This window comes from Epinephelus moara, chromosome 17 (assembly GCF_006386435.1).
Source record: "Epinephelus moara isolate mb chromosome 17, YSFRI_EMoa_1.0, whole genome shotgun sequence".
NCBI classification, from domain to species: Eukaryota; Metazoa; Chordata; class Actinopteri; order Perciformes; family Serranidae; genus Epinephelus; species Epinephelus moara.
In genome coordinates this window covers 6,473,569-6,496,736 of record NC_065522.1, presented here as the reverse complement: position 1 = coordinate 6,496,736, position 23,168 = coordinate 6,473,569, and the positions used below count along the sequence as shown (strand labels likewise).

Here is a 23,168-nt window from a genome sequence, read left to right as displayed (position 1 = left end):
AAAGTGCAGCAGTTACTGTTGCTATGGCAGCAGAAAATAATAATAAAAACACTAGTTTGAAGGTGACAAGGAACTTCACAATGAGAAACTGAGTGATGGTGTTGTTGTCATGGCAACACGCTGCTTTACATTAGTGTAAATAATAAATGTTAATGCTGAGGAGGCCGATCACAACAGCTCAACAAACACTGACAGATGTAAACAGTTTGAGATGACGAGTCAGAGCGTCTCTTTGTGTCCAACATTAAAAACAGCTCTGATTATTACAGCAGAGACCCTGACAGGAAACAAGTCCAACAGCAACAATCACATTTGCTGACAACAGGATGTAAACAGGCATTACAGTGAAACCAAAGAATGAACACGCTATAGACCAAATCACAATTTTTATTTACAAGAACTTGCAGGGAGAAAATCCTCGCGTTACAAACATTAAAATCATCCAGCGCTGAGCAAACTTTGCCTCAGTGAGTTTGTTTTAGCCACATAAAAAGGCCCATACAAAATAAATACAATATCAGTTTACGCATACATTATATTTAGGATATTTTCACCACTCTTTATGTGTTCAAAACTAAGCACAAAAAGTGGGGGACTTTGTGTTTGGTAGATTATTTCTTTGTTGTAACTATGCTTCTTACTCATAGGTGATTTGGCACCTGATTGTCAGCACCTGGGGGTACCAGAAGCTCAAAACAAGTGTCAATAGCACAAAAAAAAAAAGGAAACTGTTTGGCATTGGCAGAGAAGATTTGGCAAATGTTTCATGGGCACAACCCACATACTCAGCTCTGCTGCTCATCCCACAAATGCATGTTCCTTACAAATGTGGCACCATTTAAAAGGGAAATAAACAGGCTTTTCAATGGTTTCCAAAATTTACTGCTTTACTTTTTGTGCTTAGTTTATCTTGTATTTTTATGGCTGCAGCATGTGTGAGGAGCCCAAGATAAATTTCCTACTTTGTGCAACAATAAAGTTTATCTTCAATCTTGAATCTTTACCTTGCAGTCAGACAGTCTTTTCCGATGGATATCTGAAGCTGTTAAATCAAAGTCACCAGATTCATTTTATGTAGGAGAGCACAGAGTTGCTGCCTCATTTTGTGAGTGTGTGAGGTATAGCTGAGCAAATATACAAACATAGCGTACACTTACACTGATAGAGTTTTTCAGGTGGCCAAAATCTGTTTTGCTGCGGCCCCGTCCACAACAGTCCAGTGTTCAACTTCTGTGTCTGTAGATTCAGTTTATCAAAGATGAGAGCAACAAAGAACATAAAATAATCACAGCAGAAACATCAGACATGTCGGATCACCGTGTTACGGCTGAAACAAGTTTGCCGTTTTTTCTCCATAATTTAAAACAGTTGCCAGTAGGAGTGGGCGGATTGATCCCAAAAATACTGACTCTCTCGATACTACATTTTAATTTTGGAGATTGATCCTAGCATCAACAGGATCGATACAAAAAAAGGAAAGTTTCTCCAGTCTTCATCATACCGATTTGTATTTCAAGAGTCAAACTGTCTGTGCAAACAACATTCTGTTGTCCTGAACACATCTAGTGCATGTACTCTTTGCTTCTCTGCTGCTATTGTGTTGTCTGCAGACCCACTTTCACCCGATGTCAGCAGCAGCTTCCTGTTTGCTGCTGTAGTTGGACTTTCCTCAGTGCAGAATCTTTAAAGTCCAACTTGGTCTGAAACATTTACACGTCTTCACAGTCTATGCAGCCCTGCAACTGAGATTTCTAAAAATCCAGACTTTAGTCTAAATCTGTGTTTGTTCTGTGTGCGAGTCATCCTTTCCTACGTTGTTACTCAGTTTTCTACATACACACTGAAACATGAAGTTAGAGCCTGAAGCTTCAGAACCCTGAGACTGAGTGGAGATAACCAGCGTGGTCGTATCACTTCTTTCTTCTTTCTGCTGACGGCTGAATAAACTACAGCGTGGATGTGCTGCAGATTATCAGAGTCTGATGGAGACTGTGTTCAAGGACCTCGCCTGGTTTAATGAGGCAGCATCACTAACAACTCCAACTCAACTCACCATCACAGAGTGAGAGTAAAAATGTGGAGCTGATCCTGAGGAGCGTCTGAGCTTTAGTAGTGAGACTGTGACAGGAGCAAAGACCAACACCAGGAACTTTAATCCCACTGCAGAGTCTACAAACTATTTTTATTAAAGGCTGAACTCATCTGATGATATGGACATTACAATCCTCCACACAGAAACAAACAGGCTTCAACTCATCTTCTGTCTCTGTACTTCCAACAAGAGTCAAAAAGAAGAAGAGCTCCACCCTGCTCAGCCTCCGTCTTTATACAGGTGGAGCTCAGGAAGAAAAACTCAGCTGTCTTCTACATGTGGACAAACAGAGAACACATGCAAGACACTGGATAAGACATCAAATATGTGACACATGATAACATACATCATATTAATCTGGTATTTAAGTTGTTGATGATGCTGCTCAGAGCTCAGAAGACTTTGGTGTCCTGATGTCATCAACAGGAGCAAACAGTCTGAGCTGGAAACCTGAACATTGTGGAGGGGTTTTCATGTCCCTGTGATACTGGGAGCTGTGGTGTCCCAGCCGTTGCTCCTGGTCGGGTCTTGAGAGGCAAAGTGGTCCAAGGGGAGGGGCCAGACTAACAGTGAGTCAACAGACCCTGATGGATCAGACCTGGAGCACCTCGCCATGACAACAGAAACAGAGCCCCCTTCTGGAGGCAGGCTAGAGAGGGAAGCTGCACACGGGACCAAAAATCAGTCAAGTCACTAAACATTTCATTCAGCATGTTGAGTCAGCGTCTGAGACTGCAGAGCCTGTCTGTGATAGAGGTCTCAGGCTGATGCAAATACTTTGATCACAGCCATGGTAAGAGGCATCAATATCAGTTTTCAAATGCTTATTTGGTCAATCAGCCTATATATATCTACATGGGCTTGACTCATGGGGCTCGGTGGGGCACAGTCCCAAAGATCATCATGGAGTCAGCATCCTGTGGGCTCACCAGTCGCAGAGATACGCTTCAGGGTCGGGCACACTGTGAGCCGCAACATTGCCCCGGACAGTTGCATGATTGATTTTGAAAGGTTTGTGGTCAGCTCTCACACATGGGAGTTCTACAGGGAGGAATCTGGTGGTCCAACATAGGGTTACAGTTGAAATAAAAACAGATAAAAATAATCAATGACAAAAGTAAGATATCAACACAGCTATCAAGACGTGGGGAGGAAGCAGTAGGAAGATGTTTGCCTGGCCCTGAAAATGTCCAAACAATGCAGGGTAAACACATTTGTGGGCTTTAATGTCACTACCAACATTAGTCACATCAGGACAGGTTCTCTCTGGTGTGAACACGTTGGTGGATTTTTAGGTCATACCGTTCAATAAAAGCTTTCTCACACTAATCACAGCTGTACGGGTTCTCTCCTGCATGCCGGCATTGGTGGGTTCTCAATTGACTGCACTGGGAAAATAATCTTCCACATTGGTCACACCAGTACGGCTTCTCTCCTGTGTGAATGCGTTGGTGGCCTTTTAAGGCCCCTGACCGTGCAAAGGCTTTGCCACATTGATCACAGCTGTACGGTTTCTCTCCTGTGTGAATACGTTGGTGGCTTTTTAAGGTCCCTCTCTGTGTAAAGGCTTTGCCACATTGGTCACACCTGTACGGTTTCTCTCCTGTGTGAATACGTTGGTGGCCTTTTAAGGCCCCTGACAGTGCAAAGGCTTTGCCACATTGATGGCACCAGTATGGTTTCTCTCCTGTGTGAATACGTTGATGGCCTTTTAAGGCCCCCGACCGTGCAAAGGATTTTCCACATTGATCACACCTGTATGGTTTCTCACCAGTGTGAATATGTTTATGAGATATTAAGGTTCCGATTTGGGAAAACTTTTTCCCACAATGGTCGCACCCATATGGCTTCTCTCCTGTGTGACTGCGTTGATGAGATTTCAAGTTACTTAACTGTGTGAAAGCTTTGCCACACTGATCACAGCTGTATGGTTTCTCTCCTGTGTGACTGCGTTGATGGTCTTTCAAGCATTCTGATCGTACGAAAGCTTTGTCACATTGATCACAGCTGTACAGTTTCTCTCCTGTGTGAATACGTTGATGATCTTTCAAGCATTCTGATCGTGCGAAAACTTTGTCACATTGATCACAGCTGTACAGTTTCTCTCCTGTGTGACTGCGTTGATGGTCTTTCAAGCATTCTGATCGTGCAAAAGCTTTGCCACATTGATCACAGCTGTACGGTTTCTCTCCTGTGTGACTGCGTTGATGGGCTCTCAAGTTACTTGACCATGTGAAAGCTTTGCCACATTGATCACAGCTGTATGGTTTCTCTCCAGTGTGACTGCGTTGATGGGCTTTAAAGTTACTTAACCATTTGAAAGCTTTGCCACATTGATCACAGCTGTACGGTTGCTCTTCTGTGTGACTGCGTTGATGGATTTTCAAGTTACTTAACCATTTGAAAGCTTTGCCACATTGATCACAGCTGTACAGTTTCTCTCCTGTGTGACAGCGTTGATGGGCTTGAAAGTTACTTAACCATTTGAAAGCTTTGCCACATTGATCACAGCTGTACAGTTTATCTCCTGTGTGATTGTGTTGATGGGCTTTCAAGTATTCTGATCGTGCGAAAGCTTTGCCACATTGATCACAGCTGTACGGTTTCTCTCCCGTGTGAATTCTTTGGTGAGTTNTTATCTCCTGTGTGATTGTGTTGATGGGCTTTCAAGTATTCTGATCGTGCGAAAGCTTTGCCACATTGATCACAGCTGTACGGTTTCTCTCCCGTGTGAATTCTTTGGTGAGTTTCAAGGGACATGCGTTGCGAAAAAGTTTTCCCACATTGGTTACTGCAGTGCAACTTCTCTGCAGTGTGAACACGGTGGTGACTTTTTAAGCTACGTAGAGTGGTGAAAGCTTTCTCACATTGATCACAGCTAAACAGTTTCTCTGCTGTGTCAATGTCTTGTTTTTTTGAGGTCCCTGACTCTGTGAAATCCTTCCCACTTTGGAAAAAACTGGACAGTTCCCCTTCAATGTGAATGCGTTGATGGGCTTTGAGGGCACTGCAGCGCAAAAATGTTTTCTCACAGTGGTCACAGCTGTATGGTTTCTCTCCAGTTTGAACTCTTTGATGAATTTTTAAAGATCCAGATGTTGTGAAGGATTTGTCACGGTGGTGACGTATAAGTTCCTCTCTTCCTCTCTGTTCCTATAGCAACAAACAGAAAAAGAGTTCATGAGTTGTCACGGTGCAGCGAGCCAACTAAAACCATAAATAACATTTAAAGCATGTCTGCCAAACATAACCCACAATGTCTGACTAATGCATTACCACCAACAAATGTTATGATAAATAACTTACAGAATAGTTTTTATTTAGGTTTTGACTTTTTGATAGGAATTGATACCAATACTACTTATCAATGCGACTCTCACTGATACTTCTCTCCATAATTTAGTGGTTTAGTGGTTTTGGGTTGGACCTGAGATTCTTGACTTGTGCTCATGTCTCCCCCATGACTGTACAGGCTAACCGCCACACCAAAGTCTTTTCTCATTTTCTTTAAATATTTATCAGTTACTTTTCATAACCCACATAAACCATTTGTCATAAATCAGACCAGACTGCTTTCATTGACTTAACAAGGGCAGCATCTACAAACCCGACACAGTGGGTGGCGCTACATGTACCTTTAAACTTGCTTTGCGAGCCGCCAATAAACACAGAGAAGAAGAACAACAACTGCAGCACGCTGTCTAGAGGGTAAAACACGTCGCAGTGTGGATGTCTTTCACAGTTTCAGAGGAAGACAACAGGATTACACCGAGGGTCTGATGTCTGACCACCCGACAACCCCCAGATCAACAAACTCCCTGGAACCGGTGAACAGGTTATATATCCCGCTTTATAGACACAGCGCTGAAGGACTGTCTCCAGAGTGTTAGCACGAGCTAATTAGCAGCAGCGGCTAACATCCAACACCGAGCTTTTAAAAGGCTCGCCTCTGTAGTTAAACGTATTAATAACCGCTCGCCATGTGGTGCTACAGTTAGACATTATTTGTATCGTTACCTCTCTGACTGCGTGTGTGTGTCTGAGCTGAGTGTTAATGTGTGAGGTGAATCAACAGTAGCTGTAGGCTGGTGTATGATGGGACGTTGAGACGGCGCCTGGGCGTGACGATATAAACATGTGATCCAGCAGATGTAAGGCGGAGCTGCTGATGTTGATGTTCATCAGCTGTCAGTGTTTGTCTGTTAGTAGAGACTCCACTCTGCAGTGTAGTTTATACAGAGAATTACACAGTAACACTGGGCTTCATCATCATCATCATCATCATCATCATCTTCTGTCTTAACGTTAACGTTACATTTAATACTGATTAAAATGTGTCAAATGAAGTCAGTTTGATTTGGTTCGGTCAGAGCTGTGGAATATTAAATCAGCCTTTCTGACCCTCAGGTGAACATTAACTACAAGTTATACACTTCTTTTAAAATACAAAAATGTGAATTTATCAGTTATCAGTATCGGTTAAGAAAAATCCCTATCGGTGCATCCCTAGTTTTTTCAACATCTCAGATAAGCAAACGTACACGCTATGATAACTGTCAACTTCCATATCACAGTATACCTTGAAACCGGTACATCGCTGCAACCTTACAGCACACATGGCCAAATTGCCGCCTACGTCACCATATGACACATCTGTTTTTCTTTACATAAAGACATTTCCACCATAAACTGGTGCACAACACTTCAAAATGCAGTAAAATAAACGTTTGATGCTCAGAATATCCTGGGGGAGGACACACACACACACACACACACACACACACACACACACACACACACATGCACACTACATGTGTGTCCCTGCCAGTGTTAAAATTAAATCATGCTAATCACCCTGTACTGCCATCTCCATATTGTAACAGTGTGGTTTAAATTTCCACTCTCGGCTACTTTCAACAGCTCAGGCTCGTTGGAGATGAGTCAGGCCTGCGCAGATTCGATCACCAGTGATCGCAGCACAATGTATGCTGGTTAGATTTGTGTCCAACTTCATCCTGACTTGCTCTTCCGTCATACAAAAGGGACTGTCGAAGGGAGATACAAGATGGCAGCGTAAACAGTATATAGTGGATAAACTTGGTGAGACAGTGAACACAGTACATCGCTTGGGAAAGAAGAATGATGCCACTACCAACAAAATGCCCAGACCAATAATCATACAGTTCGCAATGCCAACTATTCAAGATGAGATATGGAAAAAATCAAGAGAGGCGAGAGTCTGCAAAGAGATGAACATTCAGTTCAAGGAGGACTTTTCAAAGGAGGATCGTGAAGCCCCGGCTAAGCTGTGGCCCAAGGTGCAAGAAGCCAGAAGAAATGGGAAAAGAGCCTTTCTCAAAGAAGGCTACGCACTCATTGAGGGACACAGAATTGACCCATAACTGATATTTTCAGCAAGGTAATATTCAAGCACTTTGTCAAAATATACATGGTTTCATTACAAGTATATTTGATGAGAATTTAAACTGATAATACTTCATAAGACAAAATTTAAAGCCCAATAAGTTGGTATGGTTATGTTCTAAGGGCAACATATTTCATTCCTGCATTATAAGCAAGTTAAAGACATATTGAAAACAGTTACATTATAGATTATGTCTATTTCTTTTTTATCTTTGAATGTTAGGGGGTTAAAAACAGTGTTAAGTGAAAAGCAATCTTTTTATTTTGCAAGGAACAAAAATCAAAATGTGTTTTCTTACAAGAGACTCATTCTGTTATGACTGACGAAAAGTTTTGGAAAGGTCAGTGGGGCGATTCTGCTTTTTTTGCACATGGAACTTCTCATTCAGCTGGAGTAATGGTATTATTTAACAGGTTTCCAGGCATGATAATTGACAATAAAACAGATACATAACGTCATTGGTTAATGGTAGTAGTAGAGATAAATGACAAACGTTACATTTTAGTGTGTATTTATGGTTAGAATAATAAAGCTGCGGACAGGGACATGTTTGCAGAACTAGGTAAACTTGTGAATGATTGGAAAATAACCTACACTTCAGATCAAGTGATAATGGGTGGAGACTTCAACATAGTTGAAATGTGATTTGGAGATTTCAAAACTGCCTATTAAGTTGTCAGATTTCCATAAACAGGTACTGCATTACTGGAAAATGATATAGACCCATAATTTCACACCACATGGCTCCACCTTGTGGAATAATAGAACCATTACAATTAGTAAGAAAACCTTGTTTAAAAAAGAATGGTATGAGAAAAAAGTGTTATATGTTGTTGACTTGATGGATGAACATGGCCATTTTATTCAATGTGATTCATTTGTAGAAAAGTTTCATTTAAAATGCTCCGTCAGAGAGTTCAGTCCAATTTGTAAAGCCATTCCGCTTCCTTTGAAACACATGACACAAAGCACTCTTACATATTCACATGTGGTTATTAAGTTGCCTGAAATAAAGATTGGTGAAGTGTATGTTGGTGATAAGAAATGTAATAACAAAGTCATTGGTAATGTTTTGAAATGCAAATTGTTTTCTGATTTTCAAAAGTAAGAATAATCCATAACGGGAACATTTTAATTAATAAATGTTTCCATTATCTTAAATGGCCAATTTCACCAAAAGTAAAAGACGTTCACTTTAGAATTGTAAACAATGTTTATCCAGCTGCTGAAACTTTACCACAAAGATTTCATTTTCAAGTAAATCCTTATGTGTATTTTGTTCAAGAGAACCCGAAACTATTGAGCATTTATTTTTTATCATGGGTAAATATCATATACACCATTGCAAATGGAAAAACTGTAAACCCTCCATATTTTGCTTTAAAAATGAACTGAAGAATTATTTATCGTCCATTAAGATATGATCTAAAAATAATCAGTCCCTTAAAGACCTGTATGAAGTCATGTTTAAGTCTCTTACATTTTCATTTCATCCTTGCTGCTGTTCATTTTCTTTAAATCTCCAACGAGCCTATTGTTTGTTCTGCGAGCTCTCGCGAGAACACGCGACGCACTGCGCGGGAAAATACCCTGCAACACAGACCGTCTCAAGTGTTTCTTTACTCTGAGTGAGTTAAAGATGAAAACAGGAAACACGGAGACATAAAAACCTTTTTGCTTTGTTACATTTCCTTTCTCCAGATGTGATGTGGAACCAGAGAATGAGCGGATGATCCACGGAGCCTCGAGACTCTTCCTCGTGTCTTTAGTGTGGCTGCTGTCAAGCCGTTTTTATGCATGACGTCATCAACACTCACCTCAACATTGCTGCTATCAGAGGACGAGCCTGCTGCTTGTCTTCTGGGGACCTTGTTGCTCCGGTGCTCCGGGTTCTGCTTGTCCTCCTCCATTCCGCTCCTCTACTGCTCTTGCTCATTATTATTCTTCTTCTTCTTCTTCTTCTTCTTTCGTTTTATGGCGGTTGGCAAACAACTTTTAGGTGCATTACCGCCACCTTCTGGACTGGAGTGTGGAACAGAATATACTACGTATTAAATTCTATTTACAAGCCCTGTTGCTTCTAAAATCCTGACAATCGCTCCAAACACAACATCCCCTGAGTTTCTCCTCAATAGATCTNTTCTTCTTCTTCTTCTTCTTCTTCTTTCGTTTTATGGCGGTTGGCAAACAACTTTTAGGTGCATTACCGCCACCTTCTGGACTGGAGTGTGGAACAGAATATACTACGTATTAAATTCTATTTACAAGCCCTGTTGCTTCTAAAATCCTGACAATCGCTCCAAACACAACATCCCCTGAGTTTCTCCTCAATAGATCTGCTACATTAAACGGTATCTTATTTCTCTGAAATGCTGCTTTGAGTGTGTTTCTCTGTGTTTGGTACTTTGGACACTGACCTACAATGTTCACAATTTCCTGTTTCATGTTTGTGTATTATGAATAATGTGCTATTTAACCCTGTATGACCAAATCTCATGCGTGATATGATGTCTTCTTCCTTGCTGCTCCTATGACTTTCTCTCATTTCTCCAACATTCCTTTGTATATTGTAAAACTGTCGACCTCTACTCTCTCTGTCCCATTGCTTCTGCCATTTCTTCTTCATCTCTGACTTTACTATCTCGGCTTTACTGTATGTTACAGCCATTGATATTTGTTCTTTTCTTGTTGCACTCTTGGCATACTTATCCGCCAGTTCATTCCCCTCAAATCCTACATGTGCTGGAACCCAAATGAACTTGATCTCTGATCCTGCTCTCTTCATTCCCTGTAATATATGTGCTATCTCGAATATTATATCTTGTCTTGTATCTGACTGAATATGTTTAATACTGAGCAATGCACTACTGGAATCTGATGCTATAAGCACTTTGCCTGCTCTGACTTCTTGTACCCAGTTCAATGCCATATGAATGGCCAGTAGCTTGCCTGTGTATACTGCTAAATCATCATTGATTCTTTTATTCAATACAATATTTAACTCTGGAACTACAAATGCTATTCCTACCCTGTTTTGCCCTGATTTGGATGCATCTGTATATACTTTAATAAACTGACTGTATTTTCTATTTATATATTTGTTCACACTTTTCCCTTTTTCTTTCTTTAATAATCTCAAATCAATAATTGTCTCTTCCAGTGTCCAAGGTGGGACAATAGAAAGTGAAACTGTTTTACTCGTATTTTTATCAACTATCCTACTTTTTTTAACCCGGTTTTCAATTGTCCATCCAAAATTTTGTACCTTTCTTCTTTCTTCCTCTTGACATGGTTTTAAAATATTCTGAGCTGGATGGTTTTCTCCATGTCCCCCTAAATGTGCTCAATATATCAGTGATATTTGCTCTCTTCTAATTTCTAGAGGCATTTCACCCATCTCTACTTGCAAGGCTGTCACTGGAGTGTTTTTTTTTGCACCACAGCACACTCTTAGTGCTATCCAGTTTTTTTTAAAACATTGTTTTTGATGCAGATTCATTTACTATACATCCATAATCTAATACTGACCTGATTAAACCAATATATATCGTTTTCAATGATGCGCTATGTGCTCCTCAATCTCTTCCTTTCAAACACCTAACAATATTCAATATCTTTTTACACTTTCCTACAACCTTTTCAGTATGTGTTTTCCAAGTTATTCTTTTGTCAAACCAAATCCCTAAATACTTCCACTATTCCACTACAATCCACTATTTCTAAATCTTGCTGATATAACTTAAGATTGATTTGATTTTGTATTCTCTTTTTGATAAAGACAACCACCTTTGTTTTGTTAACTGAAAATCTAAAGCCCCACTTCAATGCCCAAGCTTCTACCTTTCCAATAGCCTCCTGCAATTTCCCAACAATAAATGCAATATTTCGCCCCCATTTCCACAGAGCCCCATCGTCTGCAAATAACGAAACACCAATAGAACTGCATATGTTACTAAATATGTCATTTATCATGACTGAGAATAAAATCGGACTAATAATATTACCTTGAGGGGTTTCATTCTCAACTTTGAGGTTTCCCTCAAGTTTTACCCACTCTTACTGATATCTTCCTGTTAGTTAGAAAATTCTTGATCCATCTAAATATTTTCCCTCTTATTCTCATATGATATAATTTAATAAGCACCCCCTCCTTCCACATCATATCATACGCTTTTTCCACATCGAAAAACACAGCCACTATACTGTCTTTATTTACATGGGCTCTCCTTATCTCATGCTCTAAACATAAAGCAGGATCTACCGTGCTCCTTCCTTTCCTAAATCCACTTTGATATAGCATTTTAATTCTCCCCTTGTTTCTAAATAATAATTCAACCTTTCATTAATCATTTTCCATAGTTCTGCCTACATCAATCAATCAATATCCTTTATTTAACCAGGTAAAAACTCATTGAGATTTAAAACCTCTTTTCCAAGAGTGACCTGGCCAAGACGGCAGCACAAAAGCAAAATGGTTACACCAAACACACAAGACACAAATAAAATACGATCACACATTACAGGAAAACCAGAGTGGGATTACATGATTACACAATGCAATCACAAGATCCAATTGAACATAATTCTCTGTCTTTTATATTTGTCTTGAATTCCCCCAGAGTAACAAGATGTGTCAAGGTCAAGGTCAAGGTCACATTTATTTCTATAGCACATTTAAAAAGACAGAAGTCACCAAAGTGCTTTACAAGAACACTGTAAAAATTAGAATACCACATAAATAGAATGATAAATACCAAAATATAAGAACAGATACAAAATACAAAAAAAAAAAACAGAAACAAATTTAAAAACAGACAAACAGTTAGAAACAACATCAGTTACACATAAAAATTTTTTTAAAAAAAACCTGGGACAGAGCATAAGTATATTGCACAGAGTCAAGTCTGGCTCACAACGGGTTCAAAAGCTAATGAGAAAAGGTGAGTTTTTAACGATGATTTAAATCTTCCCAGGGATTCTGCATGTCTAACATGCAATGGCAAGCTATTCCAGAGCTTGGGAGCAGCCACTGAAAATGCTCGGTCGCCTTTACTTTTAAGCCTTGATCTGGGCACTTCAAGCAGCAGATCACCTGAAGACCTAAGGGCTCTGACTGGATTGTGAGTTTTTAACAGCTCCGCCAGATACTGAGGGGCCAATCCATGTAAGATTTTAAAAACAAACAACAGAATTTTGAAATGTATTCTAAAATGAACAGGAAGCCAGTGTAAGGACATCAGAACAGGTGTAATATGGTCCCGCTTCTTGGTGCCAGTCAGGAGGCGAGCCGCTGCATTTTGGACTAGCTGCAGGCGACGAAGGGAGCACTGATCTAAACCAACATAAAGAGAATTACAGTAATCAAGTCTTGATGATATGAAGGCATGAATGACCCTCTCCAAATCCTTGGAAGACAAATAGGGCTTAACTTTAGCTAGCAATCGAAGCTGATGAAAAGAACCTTTCACAACCGTGCCAATTTGTCTTTTAAGATTTAGATCAGTGTCCAGAGTCACACCAAGGCTTTTGATCGACCCGCTGATATTTGTGGTGAGGGTGTTCAAATTATGAAAAGAGTAAGTAGAACATTCTGCATATCCAAAGACAATAACCTCAGTTTTCGTATCATTCAAATTAAGGTGGCTTTTGCTCATCCAAAGCTTTATGTCAGTCAGACAGGCTAATAAGGGATTCAGCGAGTGCTCACAGTTCATTTTTAGAGGGAGATAGATCTGTACATCGTCTGCATAACAATGAAATGATATATTATGCTTACGAAAAATGGACCCAAGAGGAAGCATATACAAAGTAAACAACAACGGTCCCAAAATAGACCCCTGAGGCACCCCACAAGTTAGAGGAGCCATGCTAGAGGAGAATTTACCCAACATTACAGAGAAAGTCCTGTCAGCCAAATAGGACTGAAGCAGCATGAGGGCCAACCCCCTGATCCCCACATACTGATGTAGACGTGACAACAGGGTCCTGTGATCAACAGTATCAAATGCTGCAGTCAGATCTAAGGTCACCAAGACAGCAGCACATCCTGAATCTACAGTTAAAATGATATCATTAAAAACCCTTAGAAGGGCTGATTCAGTGCTATGGCGGGGCCTGAAGCCAGACTGAAACTTCTCAAAAATATCATTTTTCTCAAGATAAGCTAACAGCTGATTAGCCATTACCTTCTCCAGCACTTTTGATAGAAATGACAATTTAGAAATAGGCCGAAAATTGGAGAGGACAGAGGGGTCAAGATTGGGTTTTTTGAGAAGCGGCTGCACTATAGCTCGCTTCAGCGGAGCTGGAAAACACCCTGAAACAAAACAAGCATGGACCAACATTAAGACAAAAGAACCAGTGGAGTTAAAAACCTTCTTGAAAAGGCTGGAGGGGATGCTGTCTGCTGGACAATTTGTGGGTCGGAGCTCGTTTACAACATCAGATAACTCAGACAGTGATATCAGCTCAAATTGGTCAAAAACAGCAGAACACATGGGGGGGGGGGGCTAGGGGGAGGTCAAGAGCAGCAACCGGTGAAGTTGACCGCAAAGTAGAAATTTTTTCCACAAAAAAGTTTAAGAAGTCATTGCAACGAGTAGGTGTGGGTATAATTGGGTCAGTATTGCCAGGGTTAACAAGAGAATCTAGAACATTAAATAAAACCTTGGGCCTATTGATGTTATTGGAGACAAGCTTTGAAAAGTAGTTGGCTTTAGCAGCTTTCACCGCATTCTGATACTCTAGTAAGCAGTCACGCAAAATATCAAATGACACCTGTAGCTTGTCTTTCTTCCATTTTCTCTCAGCACGCCTACAGGAGCGCCTGAGAGCACGGATAGAGTCATTGATCCATGGTTCAGAGGGAGCCTTGGAGCATTTGCTCCGAAAGGGAGCAATAGCGTCCAAAATGCTAGTGCACTTAGATTCAAAGAAAGCTACAAGATCCTCAGGACTAAAAACACAAAACTCATTCATCGTTGCATTCACAGATGCATCAAAGATTGTGCAAAATTGAAGTGAGGTATCTGAATTAATAACACGGAACTGACGTGTAGGAGGACGAGCACTAACACCAGAGCAGGGGACATTAGCAGAGAAAAGAACAGGCAGATGATCAGAAATACAGGCACTGTCACAAATCTCATTTATACTAACAGGCAGGCCATGGGATAACACCAGGTCGAGTGTGTGCCCCTTTTCATGTGTTGAATCAGAGACCCACTGGGTAAGATCAAAGGATTCAATAAGAGAAAGAAATTCCTTAACCAGTGGTTTATCCTTACAACATACATGAATGTTAAAATCTCCTTGGATTAAACATTTGTCATAGGTCACCAAAATACTAGATAGGAAGTTTTCAAAGTCCTGCAGAAAGTGTGTACTATATTTAGGTGGACGATAAACCACTGCAAATAACATGGGAGGAGAAGAGTTCAATTCAATCAGCTGCAACTCAAAACTGGAGTAGGTGGCAGATGGAATTTGTCTACAGTAGAAGCTGGACTTGTACACACATGCTGTCCCCCCCCCTTTGCCTGTAATCCGAGGGGAACTGAAAACATTACAGTCAGGAGGGAGAAGCTCGGAGAGGGACACGGACACCCCAGCTTGAACCCAAGTTTCTGTAATAAACATCATATCTAGCTCACGGGAGGAGAAAAATTCCTTTAACACAAAGGTCTTGTTTGCCAGTGACCTAGCATTGATTAAGGCCATGTTCAAAGTGATATGATGTGAATTCACAGGAGGCTGAGTACTGATCTTTACAAGGTTATTCAAAACAGAACCATTTGGTCTAAAATTACTTCGAAACAGGGGAGCCCTTGGCTTGTTTATGACTGTAATATTTGCATTTGTATATTTACCAACTGAAGTGACATGTAAAGAATTGCTCAAAACATTAAAATTGGTAGAACAACTAATCGACTGAGTTTGTTGGTCATTAATATTTTCCTCTGTAGAGACAGCCTTCTTGCATGATGCAGAATGGTTAAACTTATTAAGTGTAACAGAGGTCAAGGTGTTGCAGACCTGAGAGTAATTAACCACATCCAAGTCTAAAATAGCAGAGGTTATGACTGGGGTGATGGAGGAGCTGCCAATAGGACAGTAGGGGGGGCTAGCGATAGAAACAGTTTGCTCTGATGAAATCAAAGAGGAAGAGGAGGAGGGGGAAGTCAGTGATTGTGTGACGTCAGATGTAAACAGTCAGTTCCATGTGGCGAAACGCACAGCGTGTTGAATGTTGACAGTCAACATTTGATGGCCCAGTTTATTTGGGTGGATTCCGTCGTGACTGAGCAGAGGCCTTCGATTCCAGAAAAGATTAAAATTGTTAATAAAAGTCACATCATGGGCCCTGCAGGCGGACAGAAGCCAGTAATGAAGGGAGAGGACTCTACTGAAAAGGACGTCGCCGCGAGAGAGCGGTGCAGTGGGGCCGGAGATGAAGATGGATTTGCCAGATTGTTTTAAAAAGTTTAGAAGGTGGATAAAATCGACCTTGGTCACTTCAGACTGTTGGCGAGCAGTGTCATTAATGCCCACATGGATGATGAGCCGTTTTATGGAGGTCGGGAGTGATGGCAGAATATTCTGGAGTTTTTTTAGGATGACGGGGACAGTGGCACCAGGAAAACAGAGAGTGGTAGCATTAAAAAACCGAACACTCCTAATTATTGAATCACCAATTATCAGTGTGGTGGGAGGAAAGAGTGGACAGGGAGATGAAGGCTTTGTGCTACCAGAAGGAGACGGCGCCCTCTCAGCAGTCGCAGAGCGGGGCGAATTCACCTGTTGAGGATGAGCAGGCTGGACAGGCGGGTGCTGTGGTGATGTGGAGCGGTCCGACACCGGGGGCTGTACACCACTGGACCGCAGGCAAGTCGAGCCGCTGGAGCGTCTGTTCACTGCCTCAATCAGCAGCCTGCGGCGGTGGGAGGAGGACTTCCCCGGCTGTTTGTTTTGCCGTCCCACGGTGGACCCAGCGGACCGGGTAGCCACGCGGTCAGCATCCACAACAGGTGTCGCAACAACAGCAACAGGCGGAGAGGAGGCAGGTGAGAGAGGCGCAACAGCAGCAGATGGAGCAGTGCCACCGGCCACAGTTGAGGGAGACGCAGCAGCGGCAGGCGGAGCGGTGCCAGCCGCCACAGGTGAGGGAGACGCAGCAGCAGCAGGAGGAGCGGTGCCCCCGGCCACAGGTGGAGGAGACGGAGCAGCGGCAGGAGGAGCGGTGTTGCTGGCAGCCGGTGGAGGAGACGGAGCGGCAGCATGACGGGCCGCGAGAGCCGGAACAGCAGGTGCATCGCCAGGATGCACCAGAGCCTCCTCCATCAGGATGGCGAAGCGGTTGGAGAGAGCCACAGGTGGGACTTGCCTCCCATCCGGATCTCCCTTTCGACCACGGGACGCCACTGCTGTCCAGGGCAGCTCAGACAGCTTTGGAGTGGAGCTGTACACCGGGACCATGGGCCCATTTCCTGAGCCGACCTCCGGCCCAGCTGACGGCGGCGTTGTGATGTCTTGGTCCGCGGCAGCAGCAGTGTTGGAAATGCCCGGTGTTCCTACATCCAGCAGTCCTTCGGAGGGGAGCCCACCAGTCTCAGCTGCTGCACCCTCTGGACGATCCGACGCAGCATCAGCATACAGCGAGGGCAGCCAGGGAAGGGTGGTTGCAAAAGCCGAGGCCATCACTGACACCGAGGAGGTGGGTGAACGGGCCGCCGTCACAGCAAGACCGGATGACCGGAGAAAGGAGATCTGTTTTGACTGGGCAGCAGCCACGGCTATGTATCCCTCGATCATCCTGTTCTTTTTCCGAAGCTCTGATTTCAGCCTCTGGATGTCCTCCCATAGCTGTGAGTACTGACTTGTGCAATCTATGCACACAGACATTAAGATTGAGTTCTGTTCATAAATAGCCTAAGTCATAAAACTGCACGAAACAGGTTTTAAAAGGCCCGGGCCTATGTGCTCGCGCTTCCGTGTTAGCACTTGCAGATGACAGATCCGAAAAATAACTTACAATCTTCGTCCAATGGCTAAGATCCTTCATCCAGTTACAGGGTATGGATCAAAAAGCAATGATTCAAGTGGGTCGGTACACGGACCCAGAAGGACTTGTCAGTTTCAAGTCCTTCTGCACATCGTTCCAGGTAGACGGGGCAGAAAATTTAAACGCCTTTTTGCCCAGTTCAGTTCTGACTCTCGGGACCTGCAGGTCCCAAGAGTCAGAACTGAACTAAACTACATGAGATGTTAGAGCTATTGGCCTGTAGTTCTCTGGCAAACTCAAGTCCTTACCTTGCTTACAAATAGGAACAATTATAGATTCTTTCCATTGATTAGGTAAGTTCCCCTCTTCCCATATCTTATTATACAATTTCAATAACACCTCTTTACTTTGATCACTATCCCATATCTTATTATACAATTTCAATAACACCTCTTTACTTTGATCACTAAGATTATCTAACATATACAATAGTTTATTTTATCTTTTCCCGGAGTTGTTTTTCCAGCTTTTTTTTAATGCATTATTCAGTTCTGTCACTGAAAACTCCAAATTAATTACATTTCCGTACTCTTCTTCACCTTGTATCGCTTCAATATTTTCTAATACTGTTTTTTCCCTGCCTTCTTTGTCTTTATTACTCAAATTTTTCTGTGCTGTGTACCTTAGCAAAGGTTTGTGCTGATGGACTCTGACGTCCTGGGCTGAGTCTTAAGAGGCCTTCCTGTTATAAGTCCCGCCACTCTTAGTTACTGTTGCTAAGGAAGAAGATTTCCCGCCAGGAAGTAATGAGTTCTTTTCAAGTTGCTTGAATAGAAAAGTTGAATGGGGGGATCTATAGAACTTTAGGGACTGTTCTTTATTTATCAGAGGAAGGGGTGACTGGGTGCAACTTTTTTTTTTTTTACCCTCCCTGAAGCTCCAAATATTTTACCTCGAGCCTCCCTGAGTTACTGGGGGAAAATCCACCAACCTCCCTCCACCATATAATAGATTTTTATAACTTACCTTTTGATGTCGGCTTCCCGACATCAAAAGGTAACTACTGCTAGCAACTGCTAGCAACAAACAACAGCGGGCCGAGGCTGCTAGCGACTGCTAACAACAACAAAAGCAGACCAGCATCCTACAATTGCTGCCAGTTGGGCTCGACTCATCACCGACCCTTCACCAAGTCCCACCATAATGCCACCGAAAGGGCCGAACAAGACAGAGGTGAGGCCCGAAGACGAGTACGTAACACTAGCCCAAATGAACGAGCAAATACAGCAGCAGAAAGAGATGTTCACAGCGCTGTTACACCAACAACAGGACAACTTCAGAGACTTCGTTAAGGTCATCATGGACTCGACAAACACCAGACTGGATGCACTCTTAAAAGAACTGCAGGAGATAAAAACAAGCTTGCAATTCACACAAAAAGATGTGGATGAGATCAAAGCCAACATGTCTAAACAAGCTGAGCGCTGTAGCTCAGTACAGTCAGATGTGTTTAAAGTATGTGTCACTGATAAAATGGAATACTTGGAGGGTCAGTCCAGGAGGAACAATCTGATCATTGACGGAATTGGAGAGTCACCAGGGGAGACCTGGGCTGAATCTACAGCAGGAGATCGAGGTGGAGAGGACACATCGTACGGGAAAACCAGGAGGAGACAGACCAAGACCCATAGTAGTGAAACAACTAAAGTTCAAGGACAGATCTACCATTCTACAGCGCACCAAGTTACTGAAAGTAACGAAAATATTCATAAACGAGGACTTCACTGATGCAGTGAGAAGGAAGAGAAAGGAACTGATGCCAGAGCTGAGAGCTGCGCAAGAGAGAGAGGGGACATTGCCTACCTACGACATGACAAGCTGATCATTCATCCTCGCACCAGCACACCGAAACCATCGAAGAGCTAAGTAATCATCTACCAGGTATGCTGATTGTACTATGACTGTACAATAAAAAAAGCAACAACAAAAAACACAACCACATGACAACAAATACTATTCACATTCATCCTGGACAAAGTTATTTATCTCATGGGACTGCTGAAAACGATGAAACTGCTCTAAGTACATTTCAACATAATGATCATCATCTACTGGACACTGAAAATGACATTGATCCTAAAAACAACTTCTTCCACAACATTGACAACGACTGCCACTATTACACTGAGGAACAATTCAATAAGACCATCAACTCTCAACATAAAATATCAATAATCCACTTTAATAGTAGAAGCATGTATGCCAACTTCAAAAGTATCAAAGATTATCTGAATCATTTCTCACAACCTTTTAATATAATTGCAATATCTGAAACTTGGTTTAAGAGTGATAGGGGTCCTGACTTTGAAATGGACGGCTATGAAATGACATGTAAAAATAGAGAAAATAAGATCGGAGGAGGTGTGGCTTTATATGTGGATAAAAACGTAAACTATATGGTAGTGGAAAAACTGACGACAATGGTGGATAATGTGCTGGAATGTGTCACAATAGAAATCCTAATGGAAAAAACTAAAAATATCATGGTGTGTTGCATATATAGAACGCCGAGTTCCAATATAGACACATTTAAGGAATGGATAGAAGAAAATTTCACAAATGCAAATCAAAAAGTTATGTATATCTGCGGGGACACCAACATTGATCTTCTAAATCCAAATAAACACAAAAAGACTGAAGAGTTTATCAATACCTTGTACAGTCAACACTAATTGACAACATATTCACGTGTAATAACTAACAATTCTATGAGCAGGTTATTAATAAACAACATCAGTGACCACCTGCCAATTTTCACAATTCACCCCTGTAACGTTAAAAAAAACAATCAGGATAATAGACCATATTACAGACGGACTAGAACTGAAGAGACTATGGAGGCATTTAAAAATGATCTTAAAGCATATACCTGGGAACCAATTTATAAAGAAAAGGATGTGGATAAAGCCTATGATGAGTTTATAAGAATATTTAAATTTTTATATGATAAAAATTGCCCAACTAAACTAATTAATAGAAATCGTAAATATAATAATAATAATAATGATCAATGGATCTCAAAAGGCTTACAAAATGCCTGTAAGAAGAAAAATACTTTATATAGAGAATTTATAAAGCGGAGAACAAAAGAAGCTGAAGATAAATACAAGACATATAAAAATAAATTAACTAATATTATGAGGACATGTAAAAAGGAATATTATGACAAAATGTTAGAAAATAAAAAAAAATAATATCAAATGTATATGGAAAATATTAAATAAAGTAGTGAGAAACAGCCCTAGACATAAAGAGTATCCGCAAGAATTTATTGAAAATGATAAAAAGTTAAATAATATGGATGAAATAGTGAACAAATTTAATAATTACTTTGCAAAGGTAGGACCAAACCTTGCAGCAGAAATATCTGATACAATATCGGCAAACACAGCCGAGACTCTTCTAGACAGCAATCCCAGTTCAATGTTTTTAAAAGCCATAGAAGAAGACGAACTTGTTGACACTGTCAATAAATGTAGCAATAAAACATCTACGGATTCTGAAGAAATTGACATGATAATAGTGAAAAGGGTAATTGAGCATCTGCAATTTGTCATTCAAAAACAGTCAAGTTCCAATCAGAATGAAAATAGCAAAAATCATACCCATGTTCAAAGATGGTGACAAATCCCGCTTCACAAACTACAGACCTGTCTCTCTTCTACCACAATTCTCAAAAATCCTAGAACAACTCTTCAATAATAGATTAAGTAACTTCATAGATAAACACAATTTACTTTCCAATAGTCAGTATGGTTTTAGATCAAACAGATCAACTTCATTAGCTTTAATAGAACTCATTGAAAAAATAACTAATTCCATGGATAAAAAGAAATTTGCTGTTGGGGTGTTCATAGACTTGAAAAAAGCTTTCGACACAATAAATCATAAAATACTTATCAAAAAATTAGAACGATACGGGATACGGGGATTGGTGCTGAATTGGGTGGAAAGTTATTTAAAGAACAGGCAACAATTTGTGAAGATGGGTGATTTTAAATCAAAATGTGCAGATACTGTGTGTGGTGTCCCCCAAGGTCAGTATTAGGGCCAATATTATTTAATTTATATATAAATGATTTATGTAAAGTATCTGACGTATTGAAATGTGTATTATTTGCTGATGATACTAATATCTTGGGAACAGGTGAGAACTTGCAGCTACTTGTAGACATTATCAAATGGTTTGATCAAAACAAGTTATCTTTAAATACAAGTAAAACCAAATTTATGGTATTTGGAAATTATAAAACAAATAGTCAAATCCAAGTGCAGATAGATGGTGTCCAAATAGAAAGAGTTAAGAAAATAAAATTCCTGGGTGTGATCACTGAAGAAAATATTAGCTGGAAGTCTCACATCAAACATGTTCAAATCAAATTTTCAAGAAGTATCTCAGTATTAGCAAAGGCAAAACATTTCTTGAACTATAAATCACTACTCATCCTATACAACAAGAATAATTCACTACCGGGTCATATACAGGGAATATTTTATGAAAGAGAGGGAGGTTATAACCTCAGGGGTCAGTTTAAGTTAAAAATTCTCAGTAGACGCACAACACTGAAGAGCTTCTGTTTGTCTACCTACGGAGTGAAACTGTGGAACAACCTTAGCGTGGAACTAAAACAAAGTCGAAACATATCACAATTTAAAAATAGATATAAAGAAAGTTTTTTTTTTTTTTACAAAATACAGATGTGAATAATCCATATGTTTATGTAGATATGTAGATATACAGATTTATATATATTTACATGTATATACAGATTCATGTTTATATATAGATTTATATTTATTTATATGTATATAATTGGGTGTATATGAACCAGTGTATAACACATCTATTGTTATATAGTTAATCAAGTATACATGGAGGTATATATATTATTGTTATATCATTGCTGTCAGTAGTTCACTATTATATTATATTACATTACTATATATTAGGATTATTATTATTATTATTATTATTAGTACGGACTGTATAATAGGCTATGCATATTATTACAGCCAAATGCTGGGCACTTTATATAACTTTATATAACTGAATAAGTATTTATATATGAGGGGCCGTACAAGCCATAATTCATTCTGGCCCTCTCACACACATACATTCTCCTTTCACATACATAAATTTTCACTCTTCTTTCACATACATATATTTTCACTCTCACACACATACATATATTTTCACTCTCACACACATACATTCTCCTTTCACATACATATATTTTCACTCTTCTTTCACATACATATATTTTCACTCTCACACACATACATTCTCCTTTCAAATACATATATTTTCACTCTTCTTTTACATACATATATTTCCACTCTCACACATATATATACACTTTACTTTTCAACACATACCAGTGGCGATTGCTCTAAGACTGCAAGGGAAGCTCAGCTTGCCCTAAAATGTCAAAAAATAAGTGGTCAAATATGTACTGTTGTGTTTACATTTCATTGACTAAATATGCGCTAGAACGCATTCAACTTTTGTTCAGAATCAGCTACTTATCACAGGTCACTGACGCGACTTTCTTCTCATTCATTCCCGTAGCGTCACAGTGCATTAAACAGTG

General features: G+C 40.5%; 1 protein-coding gene across 1 annotated transcript; it reads right to left on the bottom strand.

The window, feature by feature from the left end:
* Positions 1–379: 379 nt before the first annotated feature.
* Positions 380–9,473, bottom strand: LOC126404424 (zinc finger protein 431-like). The gene is given in 3 exon segments (XM_050067623.1): positions 380–4,735; positions 4,737–5,245; positions 9,335–9,473. Coding segments are annotated over 3 exon segments (1,920 nt in total). The 5' UTR covers positions 9,428–9,473; the 3' UTR covers positions 380–3,417.
* Between the last annotated feature and the right edge of the window lie 13,695 nt (positions 9,474–23,168).